The sequence below is a fragment of the Nylanderia fulva genome, unplaced genomic scaffold, assembly GCF_048542155.1.
Source record: "Nylanderia fulva isolate GAGA-0341 unplaced genomic scaffold, ASM4854215v1 Scaffold18, whole genome shotgun sequence".
Lineage (NCBI taxonomy): Eukaryota > Metazoa > Arthropoda > Insecta > Hymenoptera > Formicidae > Nylanderia > Nylanderia fulva.
Genome location: NW_028190055.1, coordinates 3,647,273 through 3,659,445, shown reverse-complemented (window position 1 = coordinate 3,659,445; position 12,173 = coordinate 3,647,273). Strand labels below are relative to the sequence as shown.

The 12,173-nt window shown below is 24.0% G+C and overlaps 4 protein-coding genes across 11 annotated transcripts; all 4 read left to right on the top strand.

Moving 5' to 3' along the window:
• Nucleotides 1-7: 7 nt before the first annotated feature.
• Nucleotides 8-2,793, top strand: TFAM (mitochondrial transcription factor A). Of its 3 annotated transcripts, XM_029308551.2 has the most exons (7): nucleotides 10-341; nucleotides 783-1,152; nucleotides 1,239-1,331; nucleotides 1,628-1,820; nucleotides 1,893-1,994; nucleotides 2,081-2,307; nucleotides 2,652-2,793. In XM_029308551.2, exons 1-7 carry the CDS (start codon nucleotides 283-285, stop codon nucleotides 2,676-2,678), a joined length of 1,071 nt encoding a protein of 356 aa, XP_029164384.1. In that variant the 5' UTR covers nucleotides 10-282; the 3' UTR covers nucleotides 2,679-2,793. The 3 variants fall into 3 exon arrangements, with proteins under 3 accessions (XP_029164383.1, XP_085337637.1, XP_029164384.1); XM_029308550.2 differs by lacking the exon at nucleotides 2,652-2,793 and having other exon boundaries at nucleotides 8-341; nucleotides 2,081-2,512; XM_085481511.1 differs by lacking the exons at nucleotides 2,081-2,307; nucleotides 2,652-2,793 and having other exon boundaries at nucleotides 9-341; nucleotides 1,628-1,899.
• A 61-nt stretch (nucleotides 2,794-2,854) lies between these two features.
• Nucleotides 2,855-4,659, top strand: LOC114935667 (uncharacterized). The gene is made up of 3 exons (XM_029308552.2): nucleotides 2,855-3,219; nucleotides 3,869-4,197; nucleotides 4,284-4,659. Exons 1-3 carry the CDS (start codon nucleotides 3,111-3,113, stop codon nucleotides 4,551-4,553), a joined length of 708 nt encoding a protein of 235 aa, XP_029164385.1. The 5' UTR covers nucleotides 2,855-3,110; the 3' UTR covers nucleotides 4,554-4,659.
• A 740-nt stretch (nucleotides 4,660-5,399) lies between these two features.
• LOC114935663 (activating signal cointegrator 1 complex subunit 1) lies at nucleotides 5,400-7,961 on the top strand. Of its 5 annotated transcripts, none has more exons than XM_085481507.1 (7): nucleotides 5,400-5,473; nucleotides 6,021-6,254; nucleotides 6,393-6,502; nucleotides 6,620-6,938; nucleotides 7,112-7,272; nucleotides 7,427-7,545; nucleotides 7,644-7,961. In XM_085481507.1, the coding sequence occupies exons 2-7, from the start codon at nucleotides 6,055-6,057 to the stop codon at nucleotides 7,755-7,757; spliced, it is 1,023 nt and encodes a 340-aa protein (XP_085337633.1). In that variant the 5' UTR covers nucleotides 5,400-5,473; nucleotides 6,021-6,054; the 3' UTR covers nucleotides 7,758-7,961. The 5 variants fall into 5 exon arrangements, with proteins under 5 accessions (XP_085337633.1, XP_085337634.1, XP_085337636.1 ...); XM_085481508.1 differs by having other exon boundaries at nucleotides 5,404-5,542; nucleotides 6,105-6,254; XM_085481510.1 differs by having other exon boundaries at nucleotides 5,404-5,542; nucleotides 6,773-6,938.
• A 197-nt stretch (nucleotides 7,962-8,158) lies between these two features.
• LOC114934501 (uncharacterized) lies at nucleotides 8,159-11,263 on the top strand. 2 transcript variants are annotated; one of them, XM_085481505.1, is made up of 4 exons: nucleotides 8,159-8,234; nucleotides 9,182-9,366; nucleotides 9,635-9,816; nucleotides 9,954-11,263. In XM_085481505.1, the coding sequence occupies exons 2-4, from the start codon at nucleotides 9,193-9,195 to the stop codon at nucleotides 11,185-11,187; spliced, it is 1,590 nt and encodes a 529-aa protein (XP_085337631.1). In that variant the 5' UTR covers nucleotides 8,159-8,234; nucleotides 9,182-9,192; the 3' UTR covers nucleotides 11,188-11,263. The 2 variants fall into 2 exon arrangements, with proteins under 2 accessions (XP_085337631.1, XP_085337632.1); XM_085481506.1 differs by lacking the exon at nucleotides 8,159-8,234 and adding an exon at nucleotides 8,248-8,433.
• Nucleotides 11,264-12,173: the final 910 nt, after the last annotated feature.

The window sequence follows — 12,173 nt, the reverse complement described above, 5'->3', positions numbered from 1 at the left end:
TCTTGAGAGCGGTTAACCCGGCGTTTTTTTCGTAGACGCACTTACCTACTGCGATGTTTTCTATATCTATGGCTATTGTGTTTGATTCAGCGTGATACTACGTCCAGTGTCCAGTTTAGTAGACGAAGAATCTAAAACAGTCTAAAAAGAAAAGAAGAAAGAGAAGATTTCTCAATGTAACTCGATCTTCTGTCAGTGTACTTAAGAATATTAGAATAATCCTGTGCAAAAGTTCACACACAATCGAGGATTGATCAAGGTTGCTTTTGATAACAATAAACCATGATTACGACTTGGAAGTTATTATTTCCTATTAATGGAATTAATTTATTATGTGCAAGGTAAAACATTATTTTACCTACTTTCTATTAAAATTGATTATTTAGAGATTTTTTACGTATACATGTTTTAACACTGAAACAATGAGAAACAATATAAAATTTTTTTGATAGTACAGTAATTATATATTATTGAAATTTATGATTATATAAATAAGATGATATCAAGATGTAACTTTAATTTTTTAGTCATTACAGTTATATAAATATATTATTGGTCTAGAATGTTTTGATAAATATATTACTGGTCTAGAATGTTTTGATAAATATACATGAACAAAATATAGATATTAAAAAAAAAGGGAGAAGTGTTTATAATATTTTATCTTTTAAATCTTATTTTATATCAGATGTATACAAATATAAATAGAACTGAAATATAATTAAATGTTTTGCAAATATTTTAATAAATAATAAATATTAAAATTTTTTTTATTAATATAGGAGATTGGCTACCCCACAAGATTCCACTATATCCAAACTTAAGCGCAATATAGAAAAAAGCATTTTACCACCAAAACCAAAAAAACCATTAAATGCATTTATGCAATATTTTCTTTCTGTAAAAGACAAGCTGCATAAAGACTATCCTAATTATACGCAGAAAGAACTTTTGAAAAAAGTAGCAGAACAATGGACACAAGTGGAGTCAGGAGTAAAAGAGAATTTACAAAAGCAATATATGGAACAACTATCTGTGTATAAACAAAAATTAATGGATTACAAAAATTCTATAACTGATGATCAGCAGATGCTAATTAAAAAAGAATTAATAAAAAAAGAGCATGCTCTAGAAAGGAGCCAAGTTAAACAAGTATTTATATCAAGATGAAGAATTTCATATAATCTGAAAATTAGGTTATGTAGTGTTTATGTAATATATTATTTTTATTCTTACAGAAACTTGCAGAACTAGGAAAACCAAAGCGACCATTATCTGCTTTCCTATTATTCATGCAGAATAACAGAAAAGATTCACAAGTATCGCAGCAGGTAAGTTTATTATTTTCTAAGTGATTATCTGCTTAAATTGAATATGTCATAATTTTATATAAATTTTTAATATATTCTTTTTTACTTTTTATATATATAAATATATTTTTACATATTTTATGTTTCTACATAATATATATAATGTAAATCTTTTATATAAATAGAGATTTAATACAAATAATTTGAATATTTTCGTTTTTTTTTATAGAGTATATAAGAACATTAATTTATATAAGATTATTATAAAGAAAAGTATATAAATATATAATTGCTTAGTTTTTTGCACATTTGTTTAGGACTGGATGAAGATTTTGAGTACAGAATGGAAGAATTTGACAATGGAAGCTAAAAATAAATATATAGTAGAAGCAGCGCAATTAACAGAAAAATATAAAACTGAAGTAAAGAAATGGGAGGAAAATATGATTCGAACAGGTCATCAAGATATGCTAAAATCTACTCTTAAATCTAAACGCGATACCGATATTGGTAAACATAAAGAATAGGATTCAGAGTGCCCCAACCAATCAAATATGCAAATTCCTGAATCCATTGTTACAGATTTCACCAATGTCAAAACTCGAAACAAAGAGAATGTTAAAACAGGTTGGGGCACTGATATACAGTATTTGCAAGAAAATATTTCTGATGCTAATAGAAGTGGTAATAGAAAAATCATATTAGCTTGAAAATTTTATATAATTATTAATAAAACCATAAAAAATACATTTTATTTACAATTTGTTTAGATCAAGGATATAAATCTACAACAAGCTTGGTACTTTACAATGACAAAAACAATTTACGAGATATAATGAAATATTCAGGAAACACAACAACAGATGCAGTGATAAACAATGTTAATGAATCAACAGTGCAACCTCACGAATCACGTACACAGATGCATAAGTATTTTGCTTCTGCATGGCAAAGATTTTTAACAGTCGTGAAAGAGCGGAGTAAAAATTGGAAGATGGTAAGAGAATATGTATTTATTGGTACAGGTGCTATTCTAATATCAATATTTTGCGTTTTCAACCTTATGTATAAGTAACCGTTGTTTGTATAACACAAAGTTGTTGAAATGTAGTTAGCACTTTCGTATTTTTATATATTATATAGTTTGTATCTTGTATTATATATTTTCTTTATATAATAAATTTTTATGTAATTATCACTTATGTAAATATTCCTATCAATTGAATTATCCTTAAAGGATTATTCTGAGAAATTCACCTTAAATATTAATATTTTAAGCTTTGTTCTTGAATCATACATGTACTAACATCTCATTTCTTTCCCTTTGCTTTTTTTTTATAGAAATTTACACTAACCCAAGTGGATTAACTTACGATGATGACAGCAGCAGATACATCCGATGGATTAGACTAATCTACTTTATATTTAGATACTGACAATTATGTGAATCATCTTGAATCAAATACGAATTATTTTAACAGATCGACTTGTGTATTTTTCTCACGCGTTCATGTTTGTATTAAAAATTTACAAATACACAATGAATTTGTGTGTGAAATTCACAGCGATTCGAATCAACTTTTCCTCTCGTCACGTGACCCATTAGTTTGCCATTTCTGGAGGGCGCTAAACGTCATTCTCTAACCTAGTAGTTTGAAGAAGCGTGTTTTTTCCCTCTATTTACATCAATTTCTACAAATATTTGCAAACAAATGCAAATTTGTTTTATTTGATGCTCTTTTCGATTAATGCACAATTTATTCGAGTGCATATTGCAAATAGATGTAATTATTAGATACGATGGCTGAAACCAATGCTAAAAGAGAAGCGAGGAGACGACGAATTTTGGAAAACTCGGAAAATCGTTTGCGTAAAATTACAGCGAAGCATAATGCAGATGAAATTAAGGGTAAATATAACGAATGAGTTAAAAAAAAAGCAAATCTAAGAAAAGAGTAATTACAAGTTAGATCTTGCTCCAAGTTTTGCGAAAATCCAATAATAATTTAAATAAAAAGACTTTAATATACATATAATAAAAAATTTTTAAACCTTATTTATACTATGTACTAAAAGAAGTATTTGATTTGCATGAATGTTCAGGCATAGATTTCTTAGATTAATACATGCTTGTTTTGCTTCTCAATATATATTATTTTGCAAAGAGTTTAATATCATTGACATTATTTTGCAAAGAGATTAACATCATTTTGAATAATTATTATCAGACAGTACATCAAATTATTATTACATTATATATTAATAATAAAAAAAAATTAACATTGATATTAGAAAACAGGAATGTTAAATGCATTGAGTTTCACTTTATAGATGTTAGTAATAGCAAGTCATGATGATATGTTGAATTGAAATAATAAGTTCGGTTCAGCATATTATATTTAAAAAATCAAATTTTTTCTATTTCTGCATGCCATATGTAAAACAGTCTATGTAGATATTTTTTGTACAAAAATTTTTTTTTATATTTATTTTTTACATAACATATTGTATAAATAGACTTTTGGCTTGGATTGACACATTTAAAAAATATTTTGCAGATGATAATCCACGAATGGAAAGCAACAGTCTTAAAGCAGAAATAGATTTGGAAGAATATAATCAGAATCAGACTATAATCAGAAATGGTACATGTAATATAGGTAAAGAGGCAGAATTGCAAGATTCTACAAGATTTAATGACAATGAACATGAAAACTTTTTGAATGACACTAGTGATAAAAGTACATGTTTACCGGAACCAAGCCAAACCAAATCCAAGCCAAAATTTATGTTACATAGATTATTATTCAATCGTATCAATTTCATCTTGTTAGCTGGGATTGTCAACATCTTAGTAATGTTCAAATTAGATAATTTATTTGGGCAGGTAATTTCATCTATTAGTTTATTGAAGTATTTATGAAAGTATTTATATATTTATAATATACATGTGTTGTGTGTTAATATTTACAGGCAATCATTATACCTTATTTGTTAATGATGTTGGGACGTCTGGTCAATTATAAGAATTTACTTGAAACGCAAGACAACAATTTACTATTTACTGCTTTGATATTGTGTAATATTAAACCAAAATTAATTTATAAATTTAAAATGTCATTTGCAATATTTATTATAATACTTAATGATTTTGGATTGTATATGTTCAGTTTTGTATTAATGCGCTATATTATTACCTGTTACTATCATCATAATACTAACAATATATCAATAAGTGTGTAATTTATGATATCTAAATGAGAGTAAAAATGAAAAAAAATTTCTGAAAATACTTTATATATTGTATAAAAAAGGAAGTATATATATTTATTAAATTATGTGGATATACTATTATTTACTACATAGAGTTAATTTATTGTAGATCTTGTAGATCTTTTTGTACATGTAATGTTGTGTATCTTAATTTAGACAGAATGGATATTAGTTTATAAAAATGTCATATCAAAAACACATTTTTTAAAATATTATATGTAATTTAATATAAAATATTTTGATATATAAATCAATTTATAAAAATAATTACACATGGAACCATTTCTTCTTTTTATCATTTATATATCAATATTTAAAAAAATTTTTTTATTTGCCGTTATTAGAAATCTGTCTGAGTTTAAGAATTTTGAAAATATATGAAATTAAATATATATACACAAAACCCACTGCTTTATTACAGATATACAATTATCACACAGTACACACTGCTTATGAAAAAGTTATGTAAATACAAAAAAAATAAAATATATAAAAGAAATAATCAGAATCCTACATTGATATTTTTTAAAAACAAATAAAAGAAATTTTCTATCTAATAAAAAACAAATTTGATATACTTTTTATGGTATAAAAGTATAAATAATATATCTGACTTATAATACTGATATATAATATCTGATAATAAAATCTGATATATAACATATTTAAATTGATTTAGAGAAATTGAATAACAAAATAGTTATTATTGGAGTAAGCTTATATATAAGCTTTATATTGTATGCTCCATTACTTCAAGTTTTTGAGGCATCAAATAAGTTTATTTATTTCATTTGCAATCTGTCAAATTTGAAATTTTATATATCTGTCTGGTTGCACTAGTTCAGAGTTTATCTCTTTCCCTCATCAGTCAGCTCAGCTGAAAAGAGCAGGTCTCTTAAATATTATTCTACTTGTATCAGTAAAATCAATTTAAAATTGATGTTTAATGCTTTGAAAAGGTGCTATATTGATAGAATTATATTTTAAAATATCAGTGTGTAATAATAAATTTTAAGCATATGACAGGTTGTATGCATATTACATACTTAACCTAAGAAATCAGTTTTAAATTTCTGAAGATTAAGAAAATTCTTTGAAAATACGAGATGATTGGAATTTAAATCTAAGATTTAAATATTCTTTATAATAAACATGTTCAATTCTCTAGATTACAGTTTTTATTCAGTTTATTATGTGTTCTTTTATAATGTATATGTATTACATAATTTAAATAAATTGAAGACACCCTAATAAAAAAATTAATATTTCAAATCCCAAATAAGTTACTAATTATAAATGCACTACGAAATGTTCAGAAATATAAAAAATTGTCAGATTATTTAAGGATAAAAAACATATGAACAAATATTTCATCATTCAATACTTATTATAATTATATATAATTTAAATATATTAACAATTTAATATAAATTGTAGGAGTATTTATATAAAACATATTGCATTTTATATAATGGATGTGTTAGAACCAGAATTAATTTGGGTTAATGGACGCTGCTACAGATTTTATGAAAGTAGTGCATGGAAAAACATTCATACATCGGCCCCATACATGGAGGATAAAGAATCAGTTTGTTCAGATGAGGAATCTGAAACTAGTATAGTAATAGAGTCTTATAATGGACGGTTCAAACATACTTTTTATGTACCCAAGTGAGAATTTCCACAAATATATATTTTTCTGCTACACTTCGACATAACAATAGAGTCAAGAATAGTATAGCAATTGCAATCGAATAGAAAGTGATCGAATAGAAAATGATTCATATTAATATAATTTTAATGTTTTAGAGCATATTACTCATATATAATTGGTACAAAAGGTACAATGCGTAAGAAATTGGAAACTGAGACAAAAACAACTATAGAAATACCAAAGAAAGGAAAAGAAGGGCACATTGGTAAAAATAATTTACATTACATTCTTATGTGTCAATATAAGAATAAAAATATTAATTTAATTAATTTTAATTATTTCTATTATAACATTTTTTAAATATATGTTTATATATCTACAGTTATTACTGCAGCGGATCATAAATCTATAATATCAGCAAGACATAGAATTGATTTATTAGTAGAAAGTTTAAGGAAAAAGATACGTTATACACATTTTTTATCTATTCCATTGAATAAAAAGGGAATAATTGACAATTTTAATGCTTTCAAAGATGATGTATTGGAAAAATATGACAAAACTAAATACAATATTGATGAATCACTTTTTCAAATACCGGCTAAGTTGCATCTCACTATTGGAATGCTCAAATTACTTGACGATAATGAAAAAAAACAGGCTATTGATGCTCTCATGAATTGCAAAGAAAAAATCATAGAGTAAGATAAATATCAATTTGTATATATAATATTGATTATATATTAACTCTTGAATTACACATATAATTGATTTTATACTTAATCATAAATATGATATTTATAGTATACTTATATGATAAATTATATAAGTATGATTTTTTTAAAAATAATGAATTGCAAATAATTCATTCCAGTCCTTTCCTTGATGAAGCTGGGCCAATAAATATACAATTACAGGGGGTTGAATGTATGAATGATGATCCTACTGAAGCTAAAGTTTTATTTGCACGAATTACTCACAATGAAAAATTACAAGAACTTGTTGATAAAATTGCCAAGTACTTTATTGATATAGGTAAATAATGAAAATATAATATAATATAGAATTAATCTTGAATAGATACAGTATTGTATAAATATTCAAATTATAATTATAATTTCTTAATTACAAAATGTTCACATTTTTATTAATAATAGTTGTTTTATGATGTGTTTATTTTAATTTTCAGATTTAATGAAGAAAAAATATGATACAATAAAATTACATGCTACTTTAATGAATACATCATTCAAGCATGATTATCCTGCAAAATTTAAAGAGAAATTTAATGCAAGTGAAATATTAAAAGTAAGGACTTATTTGTATAAATTAGATATATATGTATATACTTTAATGATATATATAAGTCAATGATAAAAATTAATAACACTTATTTCATATTTTAGATTTATAAAGACACATTATTTGGAGAAACTAAATTTAATCAAATTGATATATCTGAACTTCACACTGCTACTAAAGATAATTACTACAACGCAGTAATAAGTGTTACTTTTTAAATGTAAAGATATGTATTTGTATTATATAATGTATTTGTGTTATATAATTGTTGCAATAATTTCCTTTTATTAAGAAAGTAATTGGTTGAAAGTTATATTTATATATAACTAAAATTATATATATATATATACACATAATTATGTATTATGCGCGCATTTTTACATATTATTTAAATATGTATATAATAAAATATTTTAATTCTATTCTATTTTTATTTAATAGATATACATATATGTTATATATAACATTACGGATATCTTTTAATTATGATAAATGTAATTTTTTTGAGATAGGATTAAAGGAAATTAAAAATGCATTTTTTTCATTAATTTTAATTAATTCAGTTTTATCATTATAAATTTTGTTAATTTAAATTTGTTCAAAATTTGAGGTTAACTCGAATTAGATAAATTTGAATAGCAAATTTAGAAGAGTGTATTATCTACAAATATGGTTGTGATACATGCTTTGAGAATGTAAGCATATTAACGCTAAAATTAATAGAGTTATATATTTCAAAATAATAGACGAATCAGACACGACATTGGTGGAATCCTAATCATATATTTTTCTTATCAAACTGTCAATAACGCTCAGTTTTCATTAATTTTCATCTTATCTTTGCTAATACCTAACCTCTTTCGTTAGATTCTATTAATATTTGTAATATTCAAAGTAAGTATAAATCTGGTATCTCTTGTCACAAGTCACAAATAATCTATTAGGAAACTTATTTCTTTTGGAAAGAAAAAATGGACAATATAAAAGTGATATTTTTAAATTATTAATTATGCAGTACGTGTTTGATATAATTATGTATATAGGCATGCGTTGTATGTTTTAAGATTGCAAATGTTAAACATTGTAAATATTACAATTATTGATTTTTATAAAAGTAATTTGTAAAGAAAGGAAAAAAAGATATTAAAAGTGTTGGATTTAAAAAAAAAAAAAATTAAAATCATAACCTCTCTAAAATGAACAGATTTGTTTATTTAAAAGATTCAATTTGAGAAACACTTGGGAGAAAGTAAATTTTATAAATTATTCTCTATATATTATGCTCAATTAAACATAATTATTTTCATGCAAATTATAAAAATTAGTATACATATATGTATAATATATATGTATATATATTATTTAATTATTTTTAAATCGCTTTTTAGTTACTTATTAATGTAAATGCTTTCTTATACTTTCTACTTTTGAATATAATATTCAATAACATCAGTATTTCATGTATTTAAATTAATTGAGTATATATTCTGTAGCATATATACTATAACATTAGCTTTGATAAAACATGTATATTATATTTTGCATATATAAATAATTTATTATATTTCAACTAATTATTCTGTTTTATTATGTTTCAACTAATAACAGTAATAATATAATCAAATTTATTTAACATTCATAGGAGTACCAAAAATGCATGGCATCCAAAGAGTACTAGTTTTCTGCATATTAGTAGCTGTTTTACCAGTCATATTTATAATAATTCCTCTATATCTGCGACATATTTCCTATGCAGAAGTTGCATATGCTGTAACAGAATCTGATATTATGGAGGTCAATGATGGAATTTCTACAATATTTTGTTCGGTAAGAATAAATGATTAATATTTTATGAATGTCATTATTTTTATGATTTTATATTTGTCATTATTAAAAGATTTAATATAAAATATATTAAATTAAATATATAAAATATATTAAAAGGTTTCAATTATATATTTATTGTATATGATAACTGATAAAAGAATGTAAGCAGTATAAATAAGATTGTATGGATAATATGTAATTGCGTCTATAACAATATATAATAAGAATACAATATACATATAACTAAGAAACATCGTTTTTTTCTCAGGGACACTCTTTAAAAATGAATGGTACTTTTAATGCCTTTCAAATGGCTCATCGACCAGAAATAACATCTAAACGACAACATATAAGGCTAAAAAAGAGTATGAGTTTACCTGATGATACATTAGAATATTGGGGATTTTACTTACTGAGAGGTGCAACAGTATCACTCTCTGTATGCTCAAGGTAAAAAAAGAATGAAAATAATAATATAAATTATCATATTTGTGTGTAATAATTAAAGATGCGATCTACAGATATAATTTCTCTAATTTTATTTATTTGCATGAACACAATGTATATTAATAAAAATATTTATTTAGATTTCCAGGAGCCTCTATAATGGTGGTAAAAGGGGAAAGGAATTTACGTACTTGCGGTTTATTAGACCATACTATCAATAAGCAACCACAAGATATTTACTTACCAGGTGCAAACAAACAGGTTAAAATAATATATGAATCAAATGCACAAGAAATTGATTCTAAAGAATCAAATATGGTCGAGCCTATTAATATATATAACACTACCAATATACATACACCATTTGTACATGCAAGTTCTGAAAAATCTGTGAATAGAAATGAGAAAGTTTTTATAAATGCTACAAATACTAATACATATAATAATACACATAATAACACACATAATAACACACTGCCATATAAGAATGATGAAAGTTTGATACAAGATCTAGATATGTGGTATAATAATGTCACATCTTATATCCAGAAACATATAGAACAAGAAAAAGACATGGATTACATCAGAAAATTAAGACAACTTAAGCATAAGAACTGGAAGGACGTGAATATGAAGGAAACAAATAAAAAAATAAAACAGAGGAAAAAATATGTACAGAATCAAGACAGAAAATTGCGGCTACAAAAATTAAAACAAGATTTGTATTTTGATAAAATTGATGAAAAAAATACAATTGGACCAGAAATAAAGTTGAAAGATAAGATGGGCAACAAAAGATTTAAAAGAAATCAAGAATTTATAAAGCCACCATCTTTATTAGATCAAGGCATCAGACATGGTGGAAATGCTGATAAAAATTTTACATCTAATTCTAATGAAGCTTCATCTATTTCCAGTTTCGAGAATGGCTTATTTGAGTGTTATGGTGGAATGATATTGTTAACTCATGAATTTGAACCTTCAAACCAATGTACAAATATTTTTTATTTACTCAATGGAAAACACGCGCAAGCTAACCATAATGTCGAAGAAGATGGTTACTATTATTACATTTTTTATAGCGATAACGATATTGTATCCAATGATATTTATGCAATCTTTGATATATATAAGCCAACTTTTCAATATGAAAATGTGACTAAATCATGTATAAATATGACTGAATGCTCATTTTCGTTAAATGTACTGTCAGCAGATAGAATAATCGTTGAAATTCCTACCAAAGATGGTATAGAACATAATGAGATAGACGACGTTAACGTTTTAATTTCTACTTGTCAGCCACGGATGGGTGCGTATATAATTTTTCCAATTATAACATTACTTTTTATTCTTAGTTGTGCCTTTATATGAATTTGACTGGATCTCGAATTTTGAAGAATTTATACTGTAGAAAGTATAAATAAAAAATAGGATTCTTTCATAACAATTAGGAATTTCTCATAAGTTATTTTTAATACATTTTCTTATAAATCAAATTATTTTGTAAGCATAAATTTAAATAGGAATTAATTGAAAATTTGAAAATGGAAAAAATGATATAATTATATAATATATAAAAAATTAAAATATATATAAAAAATAAAAAATTATATATTATATAATTATATTATTCATCAGATATAACAACTTAGTTAAGAATTGTTTTAAAGGTAATTTAGGAGTTACTTAAGGTTAACAATTTTAAAACTCGTACTGATTTAAAAAATTAATGTTTTTATTGTTTATAAATTACTTTGCATCACTATATAAATATGTATGCTAGTGATTTAAACAACTTATGTAAAACGTATAGATTATTTCAAGACTGTCTAGTAAAAAATAAGTGCCTTTAGGATTAGTATCTTAGGAAAGAAAATAAGTAATCAAATTCTATTTTTTAACAATTTTTAAATTATGACCTTATTTCAATGAAATTATAATTTTTGAAGCGCTTTAATGCAAAAGTATACAATATTATAAATTGAAAAGAATTTTCTTTGACATTTTCTCAATGGAAACATTTTATATAACACTTAAATATTTATAATTTGAAAAAAAGCTCATCATACAAAAAGAGATTTGATAGTTTTGCTATACACAATATGAGATTAAAATATATACTCGAAAGTTTTTCTTTACTTTATATAAATTGAGCATAATTAAAAATATATTGTAAGAAACACTATTAGAAATGTATATTTTTATATGAGATGTATACGAATATAGAATAATAGATTATATTGTATATATTACAGTACAAATTCAATAGAAAGCTGTGTACAATTTGTGTATATAAACTGAGAGAGAGTCAATAAAAATATTTTTTTAATTATAATTAAATGTGTAATTATAATCTT

Coding starts and splice junctions, on each gene's coding strand:
- LOC114934501 (XM_085481505.1), top strand. CDS start 9,193: ATGCATGGCATCCAAAGAGTACTAGTTTTCTGCATATTAGTAGCTGTT. Junction 9,367..9,634: donor TTTCTACAATATTTTGTTCG/GTAAGAATAAAT, acceptor TTTTTTTCTCAG/GGACACTCTTTAAAAATGAA. Junction 9,817..9,953: donor TCACTCTCTGTATGCTCAAG/GTAAAAAAAGAA, acceptor ATATTTATTTAG/ATTTCCAGGAGCCTCTATAA.
- TFAM (XM_029308550.2), top strand. CDS start 283: ATGATTACGACTTGGAAGTTATTATTTCCTATTAATGGAATTAATTTA. Junction 342..782: donor ATTAATTTATTATGTGCAAG/GTAAAACATTAT, acceptor TTATTAATATAG/GAGATTGGCTACCCCACAAG. Junction 1,332..1,627: donor ATTCACAAGTATCGCAGCAG/GTAAGTTTATTA, acceptor ACATTTGTTTAG/GACTGGATGAAGATTTTGAG.
- LOC114935663 (XM_029308547.2), top strand. CDS start 5,523: ATGTTTAATGCTTTGAAAAG. Junction 6,503..6,619: donor AGGAAAAGAAGGGCACATTG/GTAAAAATAATT, acceptor ATATATCTACAG/TTATTACTGCAGCGGATCAT. Junction 7,546..7,643: donor ATGCAAGTGAAATATTAAAA/GTAAGGACTTAT, acceptor TTCATATTTTAG/ATTTATAAAGACACATTATT.
- LOC114935667 (XM_029308552.2), top strand. CDS start 3,111: ATGGCTGAAACCAATGCTAAAAGAGAAGCGAGGAGACGACGAATTTTG. Junction 3,220..3,868: donor TAATGCAGATGAAATTAAGG/GTAAATATAACG, acceptor AATATTTTGCAG/ATGATAATCCACGAATGGAA. Junction 4,198..4,283: donor TAGATAATTTATTTGGGCAG/GTAATTTCATCT, acceptor TAATATTTACAG/GCAATCATTATACCTTATTT.